Below are 21,591 nucleotides of genomic sequence, written 5' to 3'. Positions count from 1 at the left end.
TTGGAGAGCTTTGGCGACCTCTTCCTGAGCTGCAAAGCATCCAGCACAGCAGCCTGGCTGGCTCAGCAGGGATTATGCACCATAATGGTTAAAATCTTGGCACCCATCTCAGGTCTTCTTCTATTGGTATTCCCAATGGTAGGTTTGTATCATTGTTAAGAGATTTGGAAAAATAACAGCTTTGGTACTGTTTTATATGGAAGGTGCACAAACCCTGAAAAGACTGTCCACAGTGTAAAGCCAAGAGGTTGGCAGACAGACAAGCCTAAACTAGAGACATGTCTGGTTAAAGGAATTCACCCCAGGAAAGACCACCTGAGGGTGTAGAAGATTTTGCACTGCACTGAACTACTCAAGGCTTCCACTGGCAACGGCTCTCAAATTTTTGAGGCTGCTCAACATGTCTGAGTTTTACAAACTGCTGTAGGTATTTGTTTAAGTGTTTTGGGTTACTTAATCTGCTACTCTAAAGCAAATGCCAATTTTTCAATTTCCCCCCCCCCCCCCCCAATAATATATGTAAATTTTGAAATCTTGCTATAGAAATCAATTTGAGAAAGTCTGATTTAGAGGTAAAACACGTGTTTTTTGGAAAGTATAAAAAAATTGTTCAAGAAAAATTTTATAGAAAATTAAGTATGCTGCTATGAAATATGGGTTGAAGACCAGAAAAAAGTCGGTAGCATGTGCTAATAGAAAAGGCAAAACAAAATATGACACAAAGATAAAATCCAAACTAAATGGTCTCCTTTGTTTGGATTAAACATTTCCTCAATATCAACACGTTCCGACAAAACATTTCAATATTGCCAAAATTGCATTTCCTGGCAGAAATGGACAGTAAAAAGGTTTTGACTAGCACAAGCACATGTATGCCAAGTGATTCCTTTTGTGTGTTGTGGTTTTCATCCACTGTGGAGTGAACTTCTACTGAGTCTCATTCATTCATCTGCCCCACCATAAAAATGCATGTCTATTTTAAGCATGTCGTAAAGTGAAGCATGTCACTTGGCCAGGCTGCCCAATCGCAGGACTGTGGGACAGGAGTCTGTCTCTGCACCCAGCCCACACCCAGTATTGTCATCCCTCGGGATGCATCCACAAGCCCAACTGGAGCAAGGACAAAGTGCCTCCTTCTGGAGATGTCTGTAACTTCAGCTCACCCGCAGCAACTGGGATGGCTCATCTCAAGAGATAGCTGCATTTCTTTTTCTCTCCACTTTAAAACATCTTTCTTTACATAAGGAAAGCTGCTACCTCTTTTCTGAGCACTGAGCCAATAAAGCCGTCACAAAAAGGATCTGTTGCCAGAGTCCAGAAAGGGTTAAGGCAGCAGTTGGAGAGGTTTGGGGTGACGTGTGCTTCTGGACGCCTGAGAAGTCTCTTGAAGGTAGTTCCCCTCTGGTGAGGATGGGAGCGTGCTGAGGTCTGAAATCCGAGATCCCTCGCAGCCTGGAGCTGGTGAGGTCCCAGTAAAAGCTGTTTGCCTGCTTTCCCTTCCCGAGCAGTCACACCGCTGCACTGGCCTGGGCAGTATGGAGCGAGCACCCTGGACACTTGTAGGACTTACTCTTCTCCAGCTCCTGCTCATCTCCTGCTTGCCAAGAGGTACTGTAAGAGAGCGTGTGTGTTCCCGGCATGGTCGAATGAGTCCCCTTCCTTCAGCGTGCTCAGAGGGGTTTGATCTCATGCGCTGTCATGGGAAGCAGAGAGATCTGCAGGGACAGCAGTAATAGAAAGAAGGGGTTCTGCTTTATGTACCTTTTTTCTTGTCAGCACGGAGTGTGTGTGTGTGTGTGTGTGTGTGCGTGTGTGTGTGTGTGTGTGTGTAGTTTTAACCAGGAATGATTTTCAGGCAAACTTAATAGCCTTAAAGAGAAACAACTGGCTGAATTTGTTTGCCAATGGCCATTAAGAAAAAGGTATGCAATCACTTTGCTTATTACTCCTTTTATTTTCTCAACACTCAGTGCTACGGACATGATGATAAAAAGAGGCATTTAAGTTTTTGTAAAGCGTAATTTGTTTAGTTTGGCAACACAGAACTTTTCCTCTCCAGCCCAAACACCAAGAATGAAGGCAAGGGAGAAAAAAGTGAAGGAAAAAAAAGAAAACAAAACCCACACATTGTTTCCAATCTGGGATTTAGTTCTGCCAATATTATTCTTTTGAAGGGGAAGCCTTGTTAAAGCAGAATGATCTTTTTTATACTCAAGTCCCATCCTAGTTTCTGCTGAACCAGCATGCATTATCTTGATAAAGTTGAGGAAAAAGCATTTACTGTTGAGTGTAAATTTGCTGTAGTTATGGCCACGAACCTGGGCTGTTTACACCTGGAGGTGTCCAGACCTGCTTGCAGCAGCCAGCTGTCAGCATTGCAGGCTGCTTTCCTGGGAGCTGCAGCCCTAAGGACTGGGAGGTGAGGTGCCCTCAAGTCACCCACCCTTGAAGCTGCTGCATATTCCGGCACTGCTGACTCTCTTACCAGGGGAGCTGTTAGATCTGCAGGCACCCAGATCTCAATGACTGTAAAGAACTGGTGTCAAGGATGGTGCTTCAGAGGCCCCCTCAGCAGGGGCCGCAGCAGAGCGGCTCTGCCCTGCTGACCTCTCAGGACACAGGGAACAGGTGATGACCAGGGTCATCTGCCCACCAGGCTGGCCACCAGCAGCTGCAGCCATCCTGGGAGGCTGGCCTCCTGCCAAAGCTGCCCCTGGGTCACAAGCACAGAGAGCTTCTCCCCACCTATGTGCCACAAGCACTGACTTGGCCCTGCAGTGGCCCGTCCCTCAGACGTGTGCCACCTTGCACACTGGCTAGGCAAGTGTGCTGGAGTGGCACAGAACTAGCCCTGCCAGTGGCAGAGCATCCCTGGGCACAGGCTGTGGCTGTCAGGCAGCTGGGTGGGCATAAACCCCTCCTGCTGCAGGGGCAGCACATCTCTCTCATGTCAAGAATCTGGTCTGCAGAACAATCTAGCGCTGAGTCCCCTCGGCAGCGGTGACAAGGGGAGGCAGGGGACAGAACAACACTGGCCAGTGGGACACGGGCTGTGGGGCTGTGAGCTTTGGAGGGAGGGTGCTGGTTCCCCCAACAGCCACTCCTCATGCTCCAGGAGCAGCGTGAGAAGAGCCTGTGGGACACATGGACCTCAGCTGTCCCCCTCGCCCCCTGCCCTTCCCTGCCGTGCCTCCCCTGCCCTGCTGCTGCTGCTGGAGCAGCTGGTGGCACTGCCTTGCCACACAGCTGGCACATGCGGGGGCCAGGAGCTCCCCGAGAGCCACAGCAGGAGGGGCTTTCAGACACAGGGGAGCAACTCAAAAGTGCAGTGGCCTTAACATGTCAGGGCAGGTTGGAAAATAGCATTTTGTCTCCTCCCCACAGATGTATCCAATTTTTATCCCTATTTATCACACCCAGTTGCACAGGGCCTGCCTCGAGAGCTGGGGGCAGAAGTCAGGGCGGTCTGGGAATTTATTTTTTGGAATAAACTTGGAGTGCAAGTGACTCATGTTTCCTTAAAAATATATGTGTGTTTTTGTGTGTTTCTGCCTATCTAAACCCTTCCCAACCTCTCTTCCCCTCCCCCTCCAACCTCTGTCTAGAGAAGTGAAGGCCAGATGCACTCAGACACATCCAGATGCATTCAATCTTAGCAAATGGGTTACTTCAGTTCACATGTTTAGGTTCCTAGCATGCACAAAAGGAAAGAGATTTGCTTTTTATTTTGGAAAAAAAGCTGGGGTTACTCACTTTTGACCCTGAGGCCTCTTCAAGTAGCTCCCAGGAGTCCCTGCAAACTTGCCAATGCCCAGGATTTTCCTCTCCACCAGCCTTGAAGGACCCTTGAGCACCACAGGACGATGCAGTTGTCTTTTGAGCAGCAGGACCTCTTTTGGGCATGTGGATGCCCCTCTGCCTCCTGCAAGAACAGGGACTTGGTGAGGGGCAAACTGGAAGGAAGGGCAGGGAGGCAAGCGATCAGCAGGGACTGAGGCCTGGCAGGATGAGGGCATCTTCAGTCCTTGGTTAGGGCTGCACTGCACACTCCACGGGAGCTGTAAGGACTACAGTTTGAGGAGGGTTGCTGCTGTCTGTCTGGACTATTTCTATCTGGGCAGCATTAACTGCAAGTTAAGATGTCAACATGTTGCAGGTCTCACACCATTAGGAGAGGCAAGTCCTCAAGACAAGAAGGTCCAGCGCCTCTCCTCTACGTTTAGGACACGAGTACATTCTCATGTTATGTGGTCATGAATTTCAATACTGCAGCTGCTTCTTCTCTGCAGATTTGAAAACATTCTCCCCTATTGCAGAGGTCTAACATCATCAATGCTGTCACTTACTCAAAAGTTCTACATTCATTACCTGTTCCTGCTCCTTGTCTTGCAGCACAGAGAAAACAAATTCTCTTCCTGATCATACTAGTATAATTTTTCTGCCCAGAATAAGGTCCCAGAAAGAATCAAAGCCTGAAGGGTAATGTGGCAACTTCTGAAGAGCCTTAACCTGGCCATTTCTTCCTGCCACAGCTTTTCTCAAATGAAGCCACAAGGCCACAGCGCCAATAATAAGATCACAAATGCCAGGTCATAAATATTGAGGAAGAAATTAAAAAAGAGGGTATTTAAAAAGACAGTTGAATTACTGTGCGTTTATTAAGTAGACAGATTCCACTTAGTATTGTAGATTTCCTCCTGTGTCCTCCCACTGGCTTTGATTACTTTTTTTTTTTTTTTTAAATAGAAATCCTTTCTTTTTGCCTCTTCCCACTTGCCATTGTGTGAAAGCTCACACCACTGGCAGAAAAGGATGCTAACTGACTCTGTAGAAGCAGCAGTTGAATTATTCAGCAAGGGTCTGTGACCATAAAGTAAGCACACTGAGCAAAACTAAAACACTGATGTATTTTAGCTCCTCTTTTAATTAGCCCAGCTGCTGCAAAGAGTAATAGGCACATAATTTCTAAAGAGAAGCAAGTGGTTTTAGAGACAGCATTATTCCTTTCATCCTCTTAACACATCAAATAGACAAATAGACATAATTTGCACAATAGTTTGTAGTTTATGAGGCAAGAAGGTTAACAATAAAGACCTGCATTTTCTTTTATTATTAAGGGTTTGGGGTAGATAATTTTCCAAGAGCCCCAGTAAAAGTCTTTTGAAGGGAACGTTCCTCTTCCCTTCCAAGGTGTCTTCCTCTTGGCCTCACTGAAATCAAATGGAGAATTCTACCATTCATCACCATGACGCCACAGTTTCAGCCAGTGCTGCACGCAGAGCATCTCCTGTTGTCAATGTCCACACACCTGATCTCTGTGGGGTGAGGCCCAGCTTGCATATCTGCACAATGGCAATAGAGCCAAATAAGAAAGGAGCAGAAAAATGTGATGGACCTAAAGAAAGTGTAAGCTGCTACAAGGTTTCATCTCTGATTAAGCTGTCTTTTCTTTAATGAGAAGTTAAAGAATCCTTTCAGATTAGAGAATCCTTTCAGAATTATTACATGGTCAAACATTCCCTACTAACAGGCTTAAGAAATTGCTCCTTCAAATTCAACTGCTTGCTTCTTCAGCAGAAGACAGTAGTTTTTGTTGACCAGTATGTTGAAAAGTTAAGATGAAATCAAATACAAAGGGAGATGTTCTCATCTGCAGAACATGAATGGATTAAATAATCACTTTGAAAAAGCAGCAGTTTGCAGTTTTCAAAGCAATTTGAAATAAAATTTCTTTGAGCTTAAGTAGTGTTTACCAATGTATTGATGGATAAATTAAGTCATTGGAGGAAAACTTTTGGAGGATAACAGAATGGACTTGTAGCATACGAAGTTCCCTCCAAGGACAGATGTGGAAAACTGGTTTTTTGTTCAATCAGTCATCTGATCCCTCCACATAGCAGCTACTGTCAGCACAAATACAGGGATGGGAATGGGAAGTCAGGGAGAGGAGGGAGAAAAAAGTCCCATTTCAGCAGCAGCACCAGCTTATATCAGTGTAAACAGGCTGTACTCTAAAAAAATCCTCATTCTTCCAGAGAAGTGGAAGACACAAGAGATTAATTGGTGCAATTGGGCTTGCTTCAATTCACCTTAGTTCTTAGTTAAACAGTTATCCCAGCTCTCAGATCTTCAGAGCAGAAATCCCTTTCCTTCTAGCAAGGTATCTATGATATACAAATTCACTATGGCAAAAGATTAGTCACCTGAAGCTGACATTTTACCATGATGAGTGGCCTGACCCACCCCTAAGGCAGGAATGTTCGTGTGAATCTGTTCTTGAATCATCAAAGCTTTAGGCCTGATCTCAGTCCCAGGGATGAGGGGAGGCAGCAGCACCACTGAGGCGAATTGTTGTTGGGCTGACACTGCCAACAAGAAGGACATTGTCTGGGAGCATCGCCTCCAACTGGTGTCCTACAAAATCCTAGACAGCCTCTAGGATCTGACATGCTGAAGTGATTAGGAGGTCTTGCTAGGTGCAGATGTAGGTAGCAAGCATGAATGTGCTGCCATCTGAACCTGAAAATGTTCTCCCATTTCACAGTCCTGCTCAGGCTGGACCCAAAGCATCAGGTGAAGACTTGTGTTGGGCTGTGCCATCTCCTGAGCCAAGCAGGTCTTCCCTCCAGCACACGCCCTGGATATTTGTGTGTTTTCCCAACACAGGCATTTCTTGCTTGGTTTCCATGGTCTTGAGCTGCTTCCATGTGAGCTGTTTATGCCTGGATTTAATGGGCTTTTCTTCCATCATTAAAATCTCATAAATTAATCCACTGTTTATTTGCCTGTCCAGAGTCTTGTTTGGTCTTTGCAGCTAAATATTTTGCATGGGTTGTCAAGCAGCTTCTTCCGGCTTGTCCCAAAATCAAAGACACAGTCACTGCCTGCAAGCCAGACTGCCTGCTTTGGAAGGTTATCAAAGTAAAGCTCACAAAACACCCCACAATTATCTCTGCCACAGCTGGCCAAGGTCTTGCTTTCAGTATTTTACTCAGTCAATAAATCTTCCCCCACTTTTCTCTGCCTCATTCTCTTCTGTTCTGGGGTAATATTGGCCAAGTGTGTGTGTGGGAGCTGCCAGAGGCTGCCCATCCCCAAACACACAAGGGGGAGCAGAGTTATGCCTCTGCCTCCCTGAAGCACAGGCTGAGCTCAGCCACACAAACAAACATTGATTACACACATAAGTGACTCTCTGCATATCCCTCTTAAACTTCTGAGGCAAAGGTTTTATTTGCCTTTTTTTTGGTAGCCCAGAGATATAACAAAAGGGATCCTGCTATTATTAAAGGGATGCATAAACTCTTCAATCATACTTCTTTAAAGAATAGCTTCTACAGAACCTCAAAATAATATATTCCATGATTTTTGTGAAGAAAATCCTAGAACAGCTGTTGCTAGTGGACACAAAATAAAAGTGTGGATGCAAATCACAGCAGCAGAGGTTTCATCCCAAGAAGGCAGAAGCCTCTGCTACTGTGATTTGAATCCACGCTTCTATTTTGCGTCCACTAGCGTCAAACTGTCACTTAAAAAAATCTCAAATCCATATATTTCCTTGTCAAGGCTATATAAATTGCCCAAACTGCAGAAACCAGGAGCCTGAAAGGGAATTAAATTGTCAGTAAATCAAAAGACAGTTTATTTTCATTGTTTAAGTTGAGACAAAAGAAGTGAGCATTTCTAGGTGGCAGCAAGCGTATTTTTACATTTTTTTAAGGGCCAAGATCTGCTGCTCTCTTCTTAACACTAAATATTACCTCAAGGTCAACTTATTCTACAAATGCACACATTTGATCCACCAAGAATAAGGGTGGCCTCTGTTTTTTGCCTCTGTTGTGCACACAAGCTCTACATATAAAAATAAGTATGCATATGCACACATTCACACTCTCTATCTACATACAAATACACGAGTGATATTTTAGGGAAGAGTAGAGTAATTTAGGTTGAAAGGGACCTCTGGATATCACATGGTCCAGCCTATCTCTTGGTTCTAACATGAAAGTTGTGTTGCTCACAGCCTTATCTTGCCAGGATTTGAGTTCCTGCAAGGATGGAGACATTCCTTTGTCACCCCAATGTAACTTTGCCTGTGAATATTTGGATCATTTTACAGACAAAAATTTCTTTTGGATAATATATGCACTTTATTAATAGACTTTAGCTATTTTGAGATAAATTAGATTTCTATCTTGAGTTAGAAAAAATGAGAATTTGAAGGATGCTTTACAAAAGCTCTGAGTGTTGGGTAATTATTTATTAGTCAGACTTTAGAGACTACTGCTTCAGGAAGGAGTGAGACCCCCACCCCGTACACCAGAGACACAGCTATTGTCTGTCTGGTATGGTGAGATGAATCAAACTGAGTGTCAGTTCTACGGAGATAATTAGATCTGTGTAATTAATTTTCTCTGGAATCTGAATCAGATACAATTCATAGATAAAAGGCTTAATTAAAAGGGAATAATAGCCATAGGTTAAGAAGCCCCAGCTTGGCCAGGTTGATTGACTGCCATTCTGGAAAATAGAAGGCATGAGTTTAATTCCTGACTCTACTATTGTTTTTCCCTGGGACCTTGAGCAAAGTCACTTCACCTCCCATGTGCTTCATCTTCCCATCTGGAATGAGAACTTTGTAAAGCATGTCGAGATCTAGAGGCAAAAGAAGCTATAACTGCTGAACACTAAGATTATTTCAATGCAAGATTCCACTACTGGAATAAAAAACTACAGAATCTTATTGCATGGCAGGAACAGCCTTTTCTTTTTTGAATGATTATAGGGGCAGAGAGGGGGAATGGAAAGGTTTCAGCACAAACAGCAGCCTCGTTCCTAAACTCAGAGCAGCCGCGGACTCTCCCTGGTCGGTACACCAGACACAAGGGAAAGGCTCAGTTCTGAGGAGTGCAAAGGGCTGCATTTCATTTCCCAGCCAAACGGGGTGAAGAAGAAACAGTTTGGTGGTCCTTTTTTTATGGAGTAAGTAAAAATCATTAGGGGAGAAGATAAGCTTCCAGGAACCAGGCTTCATGAGGTCACAGAGAGTCAAGTGAGACAGAGCAGCAAGGCTCAGTAGTAGGGAGCTCCAGCAGGCACAGTAATTGGGTTATCAGCGCCAATGAAACAAGAAACAGTTGTGTGAGAAGGGAGCCAGGTACAGGCATGCATGGGAGTTTTGCACCTTAGAGATGTATGGCTTGTTTCATGACAAGGCAACTCTGTTACTCAGAGTTTAATATACGAGGAAAAAGGTTACCTAACCGCAATTTAAAAAAAAAAAAAAAAAAAAGAAAAAAAAAGAAAAATAGGTTAGCAGGGGAAAAAAGAGCTAGTCTCATTAAGTTTCCTTCATGTCTCATCTTTCTAGTCTGCTCTCTCTTTTTACTATCAAACTCCATGAAAGCAGTCATCAGGGCTGTCAGGTGGTTAGAAGGCACGATGACAGCTTTGTGCATTCCTTAGATCTCTCTTTGTAGAATTTAGACAGCACACTGGTGGGGAAAGACAGGATTTGCGCATACTGTGGCAGTCCTGAGTCACAGTCTGAGGCTGTTTCTTAAAAGGGTGCTTCCAGCATAGCTTAGATATAATATGAGGTTATGCTAAATAATAGAAAGATGTTACCATATAAGAAATGCCAGGCAAAATTAACCTTTAAAAAAACCCAAAAAATCTTATTTCCTTTGGCAGGGAAGTCAAATGTAACAAAATGTGCATCTGGGTGAAAATAGGGAGTGAAACCAGCTAAAATCCAACTTTAAAAGTCGCCTTTCCTGGTGGGCCCCCTAATTTTCAAGAATAGCAGATTCACAAGCAGAAATACAGCCAAAACATGCTATCATAGTTTAAATAATCTATGCTATATATGATGCTTTAAATCAGTCCTGCAATCTGAAGAAACTTTCTCATGTGATGTCATCCTCTGTGGTTTTTCAAAGCTATTTTTCTCACCACAGAAGTGGGAAGGCCTTGCAGAGAAAGTAAACATATTCCTTCCCTCTGGTCTGTTTGCTTCCTCTGGCTGGCACTGCAAAACCACGCTGACATTTCAGGCACATGTTACCACCTAGTTTGGGTTTTTCTGGGCTGAAGATCTTGGCCAGCCCCATGCCATCCATGATCTGACAAACCACTGGATAATAGATCCTGCCAGTCCTCATCAGATATGGGTTATTCCCATGTGTCCTCCTCTCCGTTCTCTGCAGAGTACACAGTGATCAATGAAAACTGCCCAGGAGCTGAATGGAATATCATGTGTCGGGAATGCTGTGAATATGACCAAATCGAGTGCATCTGCCCAGGACAGAAACAAAGAGTGGGCTACACCATTCCCTGCTGTAGGAACGAGGAGAACGAGTGTGACTCCTGTTTAATCCACCCAGGTATGTTTGTGGCTATGCTGTGTTCACACCAAATCTTTGGCCATGGCATGATGGCAGATGCTGGTCAGGACAGTGGTGAACAAGCACATGTCACTGAGGCATGGGATTGTCCTGCATTTCCTCCAGAACTTCATCTGCCACTCAGCTGACAGCAGAAAGACACTTGGCAAGGTTCCCCCAAAGCAGGAAGCATCACTGGCCAAAAAATCCCAACACTTTCTACTACCAGTGTTGTCCTCAGGATGTCTTGGGCAGGCTTGGAAGCTGCCAAAGGGTGACGCTATAGCTGGCTTCACACCAGGAGTGTTTTAGTGGTACTCTTGGACGATTTGCACCCCCAAAGCAAGAAAAGAGAGACAACTTGGAAGTCCCACAAGCAAGAAGGAAAAAGAAAAGTGAAAGGTGAGAGGAGGAGAAAGCAGGAGGAGCCAGGACCAGTTTAGAAATCATCAGAATCATTTAGGCTGGGCCCAAGTGGCATCAGCACACACATTCAGACTCCTGAGAGAGGCGTTTACAGTTGGAGCAATGAGATTTAGAGGTTTGGGCAAATCAGACCGGGAGCTTGGTTCCAAATCTCAGTCTGAGCTGCCTAGGGCGTGGAGGTTGGGTATGGTTCCCAGAGGGGAAGCTGTCAGCACCTCCACAGTCATTAACGTCATTGGCATTTTCTGTGGAAAAGACAGAGAGGCTGCTCCCCTTCCTGCAGGACAATCCACCTTGGCTTTCATCTAACACACTGGCTCTCTTTTTAGGCTGTACCATCTTTGAGAACTGCAAGTCCTGTCGCAATGGCTCCTGGGGAGGGACACTTGACGACTTCTACATCAAGGGAATCTACTGTGCAGAGTGCAGAGCTGGCTGGTATGGAGGAGACTGCATGAGTAAGTGTCCTACACGGGCTGGGAGGGATGTCAGGGACAGGGAGTGGTGGGACAGAGCCAGGGCCATGCTGTGCCTTTCCAGCTATTCCTGTACAGCAACTCTTGCAAAGGGCACAAGCAGGAGAAGGCAAACACAACCAGGCAGTAAGGAGATCTACAGTTAGGAAAAATCTTCTCTCCCAGTGGTTGTCTGAGAGATATTGGACTGGGCCTCATGTCATGGTGGGTTAGAAGCCTACTAAACGTCTGTTTGGGTTTGGTTTATTTTAAAACTTTAACTACCATGACTCCAGAAATCTTCTGAAATCTGCATTTCTTGGACACATTTCATGACTGCCCCAGAGCATAAGCATAAACATTTACAAGGGCAACAGCTTTATCTAAGAGCTTACCCTCTGTCCTCCTCCAACCCCTGCCAGCCCCAAGGATATCCCAGTGTTCCCTTCTCTGCCAGACACCTTCAACACCTCAACACCTTCAAGGTGCCTCCAGAAAACACTGTCTTGCAACTTCTGATTATGTCACAACAATTAGTGATTCAGGCCCTGGTAGCAATATCTAAAGGTTTTGTTCCTGACAGTGTACAAAAGCTCCTGCTTTTTTAGTTTCACTAAGTTGTTAATCCCCATTCTGTCTTTCAATAATTAATTCCATCAGCTAATTATATAGTGTTCAAGACCAGTATTTCCTTCACCAATTTCCCACCAGTGAAGGTGTAGCTCTCTTTCAATTTTTATTGACTGTCTCTTTGTTCCTGTTTCACTGGAAGGGATAGACACAGAGTCTGCTTTCCCTAGTCTGTTCTGTCCATTGTGCTACATACTTTAGGCTTGTGTCCTCTTAGTCACTGATTTTAAAGTAACAATTTAACTTGCTTTCACAACACTGCCCATGACCATTCAGGAGGTGAAAGCATATAAAATAAAATCATTGCTTCAAAAAAGCAGAATGTGGGGAATCAACATGTTTCAGCAAGAGAGCTAACTCAACCTTGAGGCTTTTTGATCAACTGAGTCCCTTGCCGGAGTGATTTCTGAGAACATTTTAAAGTCACATTTTCTCTAGGTCCATGCTAGAGCTTCTCTGGAATTTTCTTTAAAAGTAGAGCCAAGAAAGAGTCACTAATTCATCTAATTTTTCCTCCGTCTGCCAGAAGATATTGGTCGTCTGCAGTATATTTCAGTTTATTCTTCCCACTTGTGTTGAAGCAAATACACCTTCACACAGAGATCCATTTGGTCATTTTTGCAGTACTGAAATTTTGGACAGCTTTGTCCTATAGTGTTTTTCTTACTACTTGTTCTTTTAAGGGGAGCAGTGTGACACTGAGGCTGTGGTCTCTTTCACATGGATCTGTGGTACTTGAGAGGTAGGGTAGGAAGGTTAGTGCTATTGTCTCTTAAAGTGGGGGCACAGAGGATAGTAGTGACCCCAGCACATCCTGAGCTCCCCTTCTGTGGCTCTCATGGCTATCTCAATTTTGGCCTTGATGGTAGGCTCAGGCATGCAGAGAACTGCATGTCTGAAAAGCAGCCTATAACCATGATGGGTGCTGGACTGCGGGCTCACAGCGATGTGGCTTTGGGTCTGGAGGGCGGCCAGCAAGTAGCCTTGGAACGCCAGCAGGCACTGACTGCTGGAGCCGTGGCTGTGCTAACACATCACAGGTGGGAGAGCACAGGAGGAGCCATCTCTCTTTGGTACCTGCACACGGGGTCGCAGCCGAAGCTTTGCAGCCATCCCTCAGTGCCTCGCCAGCGGCAGAGGGCCGAGAAATCCCAGAACGACGAAGAAGCGCCAGGGCGGTAAGGGCGGGATGCAATCTGCCCACTCGGTCCTGCACTGCCGAGGCCAGAGCTGCCGGGGCACGGCTCCCGGCGGGGCGGCGCGGAGGGAGCGCCGGGCTCTGTCTCCCTCTCGCGGGGCCGGCGGGCGCTGCCGCCGCGCTGCCGGGGCCGCCCGGGAGGGCGAGCAGCGCTCCGGCCGCACCCCTGCGCTGCCGGGCCCTGCTGAAGCGGCGCACCGGGCACGGCACGCCCGGCCCGGCGGGCACCGCATGCCCCGGCCGCCCGCGGGCCCCGCCGGCAGCGGCGCCGCACGGGCGGTAGGTGGCGGCCGGGGGCCCCGCAGGAGGCCGCGCCGTGAGGCCCCGGTCATCCCGCGGGACGGGAGCCAGGAGTGCGGGGAGTGCGGAGGGTCTGCGGGCGGCATCAGTGCCTGCTTAGTACTGTACGTGCAGGGGAGAGCTGCATGGCAGCGTCTGGGCACCTCCGGGAGGGCAATGAGGCCTCGCCCCGGGGCAGCGCTCAAGGGCATGAGTGCATTCGCCAGCGTAGGGTGAGCCCCCGGGACAGATCTGTGGGAACTGCCAGCAAAAGTCGTGCTGATGGAGGGCCATGGCAAGGAAGAAGTACCATGAGATGGGCTGTGGGTCTGTCCGGCTTGTAGTACCTGCTGGCATAGCTGGAAGCATGGATATGGCTGAAAACCCACCAGAGGATACCAGATCATTGGGTAAAAAGATAAATTATGTAGGGTAGGCCAAAGGAGTATTATTAGGAAATAAACACGCTGACTAGATTTAATTGGGTGCCAGCATATTTCCTAATGTGACTTTTCTTGGATTGAATCATCATGACCTAAAAGGCACACCAGGCTCTAAAACCAGAGGAAAACCAACCCTGCAGAACCCTCTCTTCTGTACCCTGCACTCAAATAGCTTTTGCCAAACCCAAGTTGTAATGTCACTTCAAGGCACATGCTCCATTAAAGCAGGCAAGAAAGTGGTGATTTCTAACAGCTATTCTCAGCTCTGCTGTCTGAATTTGGACCCTATGCCAGACAAGATTACTTGTAGTTTTTGAAACTTTCTGAATATTACTATTTCACATAATATTGGTGACCAACAACCGACAGGAAGCAACAAGTTGTGACAAGTGACAGCTGCCTTCCCATATCAGCCTGGTTCTGAATAGCAGTAACCTTTCTACTGTCTTTCTCCTCTGTTCAGTCATCCTGACCTTTGAAGGAGCCTCACATCTAAGATGCAGCACTCAAACAGAAGATAATGAGTTCTTACCAGAGGTCGTCTCAGGACCTCTCCCTCCATCGACCCACGGGTCTCTGTGGGCTACAACTCAGAGGTCTCCTGAATTTTTTTATTCTCTGTTAGTAACAAGCCTTGGAGGAAATCTTACTGTGGCCCTGAAAGCTGCCTTTTTTTCAGGAACAGGAACGGAACAAGGATGTTGATACTCTGCCAAAGTGGTTTATTTTTTTGTAAATGAGGCAGAATTTGCCAGCATTTGTGTTTATGATGTAAATTATTTTTGAGAGCTTTCCAGGTCTCCTGCAGATTTAGAATAGAAAGAGAAAAGACTCCTTGTGATCAACATATGATTGAACTGTTGGTCTGGAGACTGCTAGAAGTGCTGGAGGTTTAAAAGCACTGAATTTGGTGTGATAGCAAAGGTGCTTCATGCAGAGAAGGGTGGGAGCAAACCTGAGAACGTTCTTTTGGAGACGGTCACTGAATGGCTCCTATTTAGTCTCTGGACCACCTGCTTTGCTGGCCAAACCTACTTCCTCAGCACCAGTGTTCAGAGAGTTCAGGCTGTACCACAGCAAACAGAGAAGTGTGTTTAGTATGCCGTGCATAAAAGTATCTCTTTGCACCAGTTCTTTGGCTTTCCTTTCTTAAAGGCATCGAAAACTCAAAAGCCCTTCAGGACGAAAGGGAAACTTTCTTTGAGGTGGTCCAAGCCCCCTGTCAAACCCTCTGAAGATTTCTAGCAGCTTTGTCTCAGGTTGTTTTTGAGGCAGGAGCCAATGGCAGCACAAGGGCCTGTTTCTTGCTGTGGGAAGGAGCATTATTATTTTCACCACAGCAGATCCTGCTGTACTCATTGAATCCTAATGTGGTTTCTGGGCACACTCATTAATCCTCATCTTTTACAGAGGGAACTGAGCGAGCCACAGAAGAGGATGAAACACTTTTGAGGAACTCTTCTGAGCAGGATTTCTGTTTCCTTGGGTCCTGCTTAATTAAGGGTAACCGAGGGTAAATGAACAAAGGGTATTTCATTTGAGCAACACTTTCTTAAGAAGAAAGAGGAGGAATTGACCTGCAGTCTTCATGTTTCCCCATAGACCAGATGCAGCAGGATTGATTTCCAGACACTATGATCAATGGGAACCACAGATGCTCGGTACTTCACCAAATCAGGTCACTGTCACCCTTTCTCCCTAGGGAAGGAAGGGCCCAGAGGCAAGTGTTAAAACCCTCTGTTTCAGTCGGAAACATTCATCCTGGCTTGCTGGTTAAAAGCTTAGGGTTTCTCTGGGGAAACAGACGGAAGCAGCAGAGCTTTCTGTTGGACTGAAGAAGGAAAAAGAAGTGAGAGAATTGCTGTGGATGTCTTTTGGGTCATTTGACTTTTTACTTATCCTCATCTGAGGTGTGCAGACTTTCCTGAATAGGTGATGCTGTTAGACTGAATTGCAATTTTTGGCTTTCAGATACAGCCTCATACCCTATCAAAGCAATAGAAGGCTTACCAGGGGATGTAGCCATGTGCAAAACTCCACTCAGAAAGATGTAGCCATGTGCAAAACTCCACTCAGAAAGATGTAGCCAGGAAAGTAGGAACTGAAAAATTAGCTCTGTCTGGTACTTGGTGATTTAACTGTGCATTTTGCTAGGACATGCATGTGCAGATAACAGTAAGCTCTGAAAAAAATCACTAAACAACTCTTTTATCTTCCACAGAGGAAAATATTATTAGCCATATTTTATAGCTGGGGAAAAGTGAAAGGTTACTGAAGGTGAGAGAACTCTCTGGGCTAAAAGTGTTCAGCATTCAAGATGAGGAATTAGGACAACTATCCCTGGACAGATGCCTAGGGACAGCTGCAGGATAATCATGAAAAGATATCGCTCCCCTGGTGTGACCTTGTCTGCTGTTTGTTCATCTCATTGTCCTCTGATGGTTTTCTTAGACTGGGCACAAATGACTGGAGCACTTTGTCTTATCCTGTTGGTGCTGAAGTACATTCCATAGTATGGTGAAAAACTGAGAGCCGCATAGGCAGAGTGGAACAAGACAAGAGGAAGGATAAGAATGAACCTGAAGGAAGGGATAAGGACTGTATATTCTATACTGAGTCATCAGTGTCTCACTGATGATAGAGGAGCTGTGATGTTTATATATCTTTATTGGCATGGTGGCATTAATATGCAAGGATGATGTAGTGAATCTTGAGGACAAAAGTGTCCTCTGGGAATACATCAGCTCTTTTTTCTCCCAGAGTCTCCTTATGAACGACTTACAACCATGATGTTTGGGGCAGCAGATTTTTTTCTCTCATTCTTTTTCTCACTTGAGCTAATTCAAGTGTTCATTGTAGTTTTGTCACTTTCCCACCAGCTTCCACAGCTTCAGTGGTTGCAAATGTCAGCATGGGTTCCATCAAAACTCTTCTGAACTAGATCATCAGCCAGGTGGGTGGGTTGGCTAATTAACAGAGAGGCAAAAGCTGCAAGAAATGGTTTCATGGGGCTACATTGCAAACCAGGGAGAAGCAATCAACTACAGCTTTCCTGGGGGTACTCATAGCCTAGACAATACCCTAGTATAATCATAACTCTTCACTACCGTTGTGTGGCTGTCCCAATACTTTATTGCCTTGTAAGAAAGAGTGTATCTTCCTAAGCCATCGTGTCAACTTCTTCTGGTGTTATTTCTACATATGTTTTCTTCAAATGTCCCTTGAAGGTTCTTCACACCATTTTTTTTCCTTCTTTTTCTCCCCAGGGTGTGGGCAGGTTCTTCGGGCTTCTAGAGGTCAGATTTTGCTGGAGGGTTACCCACTGAATGCACGATGTGAATGGACAATCCATGTTCAAGCTGGATTTAACATTGAGTTAAGGTGGGTCCTACTGACTTTTAGCCAGCACTGATTTCAGATGGACATTGAAGCATATGGGTCAGCTGTGAGCCCTTCTGTGGGGCAGTGAAGGTATAGCAACCACTTTGTATTTGGTACCACAGCTCTTTCTCCTGGTCTGGCTTGTGATGGACAGGCACTGGACAAATCACTGCTGTGCTTTCAATTCCCATTTAGGACAGATGGATGCTGAGGAGAGTTTCTCAGGCATTGGGCACAATATGTCTCTTCAGAGGTGTTTTCAAGACCTTGATACCAGAGCACCCAATATTTTCTGAAGACTGCACTAGGCTGAACTAAGACATTCTTTGAAGAAAAGTTGCAGAATATTTTAATATGATGTCTCATGCAAGGAGAGAGTTGCCCATGAGTTGTGCCTTGCATCTACCCTTCATTTTCCCTCTTTTTTTTCCTACTCATTTCACCAACTCAGTTTTCTGTGAGCCTGGAGGATGTGATTTGTTCTCCTCCAAGTCACATTATCACAGGATTAACTAGGTTGGAAAAGACCTTTGAGAACATCAAGTCCAACCTATGACCTATGACCTAAAACACCCCAACTAAACCATGGCACTGACTGCCACATCCAGTCTTTTTTTAAATCCCTTCAGGGACGGTGACTCCACCACCTCCCTGAGCAGCCCACTCCAGTGCCCCATCACTCTTTCTGTGATTAATTTTTTCCTAATGTCTAGCCTAAACTTCCAGTCACACAGCCTAAGACTGTGTCCTATTGTCCTGTCATCACTCTTCTGAGTTGTGCATGCTTAGACCTGTTAACCAACCCATAATGGCTCAAGCTCATAGTTCCTGCCTAGTGCAGGAGAACCTCTTTTTGGGGTAATTAATAATGTTTTCAAATGTACTCAGCAGGGTGCTCACACATGCAGCAGGAAGTATGGCAGGGGATGGTATTCAAAACACACTAGCCAATAGAATAGCTTAACCCTTCATTTCAATATTTCACTGAGTTTAGAGCCCAGGCAAAATAACTATGCTAGATACACAAACGGTTAAAATATGTTTAAATATTTAAACAGTTTAAATATGCTTCTGTATGTTTGAAGAGAAACTTAATGAGAGGAAGAGCAACAAATCAGTTGAAAAGAAGAGCTTGTGGTTTTCCCACACGAATGCACTTTTTTCAGACCTTCAAATGTAAGCCTGTTGTGAGCTATTATTGCTTGGAGAGCATTGTGTAGAAGACACAGGAGCAATGCTTTGAGGAAGAGTTTTGTGTTCATGTGACGTAACTTTGCATCAGTGTCAGTGAGCATGGGTTGTACCTGCCTTCTTTTTAAGACATATTGTTGGTGAAGTGTATGATTTGCATAGCACAAGCTTAGAGAGGTGATATTTTTCTACATTTCTGAAAAGTGCTTTGTCAATTGTGAGGCTTAAAAAATGCTTCAAGAGCTAGAGGTGTCACCCTGTCTTTGCTGTTGTGGGGATGGATGTGAGAGTGGAAATGGACCCTGTGCATGCATGTAACTATTGAATGCACTTGTCTCTGGGTGAAGTGTTAACAGCCAGATGGCATCAGGCACAAGGTGCACAAAAAGGGACTAAAGGTTATTTTAACAATGGACACTGTATCAAAGAGCAGAACTTGCTGTGGATGCAGTAAGGAGACTCTAGTCTGTTTTCAAAGCAGGAGAATGGGGAGTGCTGTAGATAACAGATGTACTAACTCTGGAGAAATCAGACTTCCACTCTAGGCCACCCACATGCAGACTAGGAAGATGTGTCACATGAGATCCATACAGTTCGCAGTAGGGTTCACAGTTCACTGTTCAACTTTGCTGTTACAGAAAGCAGAAAACTTTAACACAAGAGTGCCTTTCTCTTTTTCCCTATGTCCATCCTTCCTGCAATCAAACAAACGTAATACTAGGTATCACCTTGATGTGAAATAATGTTACATTTCAACTGTGAAGGTCTGTACTACCTTCACTACCTAGTAGTGAAGTAGTTCACTACCTGAACTACTAGTTCAGGGAAGCCTGAACTACCAAACTTCTGTTATCAGCATCTAATTTATCTGAGTTGGGTAATGTTGGAGAATCCTAAAGCCTTTTTCTTAGTCTGATGATGAACCTAATGTCTGAATGCCTAGAAATCTCAGAAGATGACATAGCACTCCCAGGGAAAGATCATGAGCTCTCCTGAATGTCCACACTTAACCCTACCACCCTGCAAGTCCTGCAGGAGACACAGAGGAAACCTTCATGGCAAAGATGGAACAGGAGGTCCTCACAGAAGGTAACCATGTAGTGTTCTGAGTCAGTTGACATCTTCAAGGTGCACCACCTCAGAGCTGTCCATTGAGGTACTTCAGCAGTTAAATATTATGGAAAACATGTATATTTAACATAAAACTTCACCTTTAGGCTATTCCTGCACAGAAGGGCAGGTTCACCCAAGCCAACCAACAGAGCCTGCCTCCTGGGTCTGCCATCCATGTTTCCTTCACTGTATTTTCATCTAAACATGCTGATCCCCTCTGTGGGTGGTAACTGCTTAGAGCCGTAATACACAGCCAACACTGTGCTGAATCAGCACAACTGCCAACAAAAGAACTCCTTTTTTCATTCTCTGTGTGCACAAATCCTGTTTGCTGCCACCCTGGCTTGCAAGGGCAGGGATGGGGACAGCGTAATACAGAAGGCGAACAAAGTGGTTGTCTTTGCTTACATAGGGCAGGAAGAGTAAAACTCCCAGGAGCACAGATAAATCTTCCCTTGCTTTAAGCTGTGCCATGCAGTCCTTCGGGGATTGGCACAGTAGAGCTGTTTTGATAAATAGTGTCCGTGTTGTGGTGGTAGTTTGTTTCTCTGCTTTTTTTGCCAGCCTTGGGGGTGGTTTTGGGTTGTGATGTATAGGCTCCCTCAGCCTGAGCCATGTCAAGGATGTCATATCACAGTAGAAGTAGCTCACAACTTTCAATTCTTTTCTTTAGTGCCTTGGCAGAGATGCAGTTTTAAATATGTCCTTTGGCTAGAAGCTTTCCTCAGAGGGGTTGGCCAGTATATGCCCACTGCAGACACTGATGAAATCAAGGCAATACTTTTCATTCCATTGTGTATCTCTGACCTGTAGCACAAAATTAGCTTGCTTAGTTTAGTAATATCCAAGAGAATTATGATATAATTACACATTCATTGGTGAGGAAACTGAGGTCCTTTGAATTGTGTATACATGTGGTTTAAATGGCAATAGACCTCATGGTCTGTAAAGGGGCCTGTCAGCTGGGCCGTAGCCAATAGGTTTTTAAAAGCTTTGGCAGGTTTCCTGACCTGCCAATTCTGCGTCTTAATCGCAGGATTCCATGTTGTCAGTACAGTGTATCTGCTTCTTTGCCAAGTTAAATAAAATTCAAGTCAGAGCCCCTATGCCTTTCACATTTTCCACTCTGTTTTCATCATTTTTTAAAACACAGAAAGCAAACAATTAAAACCAGTATTCTGTGCATGGTTCTTTCATTCTCTATGCTTATGTCCTGATATTCTTTGTTCAGGGACACACATCAAGACACAGTTTGCCTTTACATCTATAAATAATACTGCTCCCAGTACATGGGGGGCATTCCAGAAACTTTCCTTCTGTACTTGCACACACATGTAATTTAATCAGAAATGTACAAGTTCAGAAAACCAGAACATATTTTTTCTGGTTTGGGACATGATAAACTGTATCCTGATAAGTGTGACAAAGATGAATGGGTTAATTTGTATTGCTGTGTAACTTCCATCAGGGTAGATCCCTGGGGCATGTTTCACCAGTGAAAGAATGTTTTGGAAATGTAGTGTATAACCTGATACCTTGTGAGGATGTCTCTGACAGACCTGACAGAACTAAAATTCAACTCATGCATTTTATGCAAAGCAAAGTTGAATTATCTCTCTCTAATGCATATTTAAAGCATATGTTGGGGGTTTTTTTCTACATTCCATAAATCATACAGATAATTTTAAAAAATGAGGGGCTCTGCTCCATTGGTGTAGCTTCCTACAACTGCTCAGTCATTTCTCTGTAGGTAATGTACTCCTGATGCTCAAAAATCAGCCATATGACCTGAACAAAGGTGACTGAGTGAAGAGGCCTCTTAAGTCAGCTCATGAGTTTGTCAAAGGAAGGTGGAGGAACACGGAGGCCTCCTTAACATGGGGGCCTGAGTCTCAAGATGAGAAGAGTATGAAACAGGCTCCAGAATTCTCTTCCATTCAGACTGTGAGGTCAAGGAGCAGATCCAATATTCGTCTCACCTCTTGGGTATGAAAATGCAGTCTTTGCAAACACTAGGTCCACACTGGAACAGGCATGTGGAAGATACAGCCTAATCCTAAATACACATCTGCAGTGTTAGGAGTCTTCAG

At 45.0% G+C, this 21,591-nt stretch overlaps 1 protein-coding gene across 2 annotated transcripts in view; it reads left to right on the top strand.

The window, feature by feature from the left end:
- Positions 1 to 655: 655 nt before the first annotated feature.
- PAMR1 (peptidase domain containing associated with muscle regeneration 1) overlaps positions 656 to 21,591 on the top strand; it is a 56,604-nt gene continuing 35,668 nt past the window's right edge. Inside the window, exons 1-4 of one of the 2 annotated variants that reach the window (XM_015632001.3) lie at positions 656 to 1,608; positions 10,209 to 10,385; positions 11,141 to 11,269; positions 17,083 to 17,197. In XM_015632001.3, the coding sequence (XP_015487487.1) occupies positions 1,536 to 1,608; positions 10,209 to 10,385; positions 11,141 to 11,269; positions 17,083 to 17,197 (494 nt within the window). In that variant the 5' untranslated portion in view covers positions 656 to 1,535. The remainder of the gene's footprint in view (positions 1,609 to 10,208; positions 10,386 to 11,140; positions 11,270 to 17,082; positions 17,198 to 21,591) is intronic. The other variant, XM_015632002.3, reaches the window with a different exon arrangement.

Source organism: Parus major, chromosome 5 (assembly GCF_001522545.3).
Source record: "Parus major isolate Abel chromosome 5, Parus_major1.1, whole genome shotgun sequence".
NCBI classification, from domain to species: Eukaryota; Metazoa; Chordata; class Aves; order Passeriformes; family Paridae; genus Parus; species Parus major.
The sequence above is the reverse complement of the archived record's forward strand: the minus strand, read 5'-3'. Positions and strand labels throughout refer to the sequence as shown.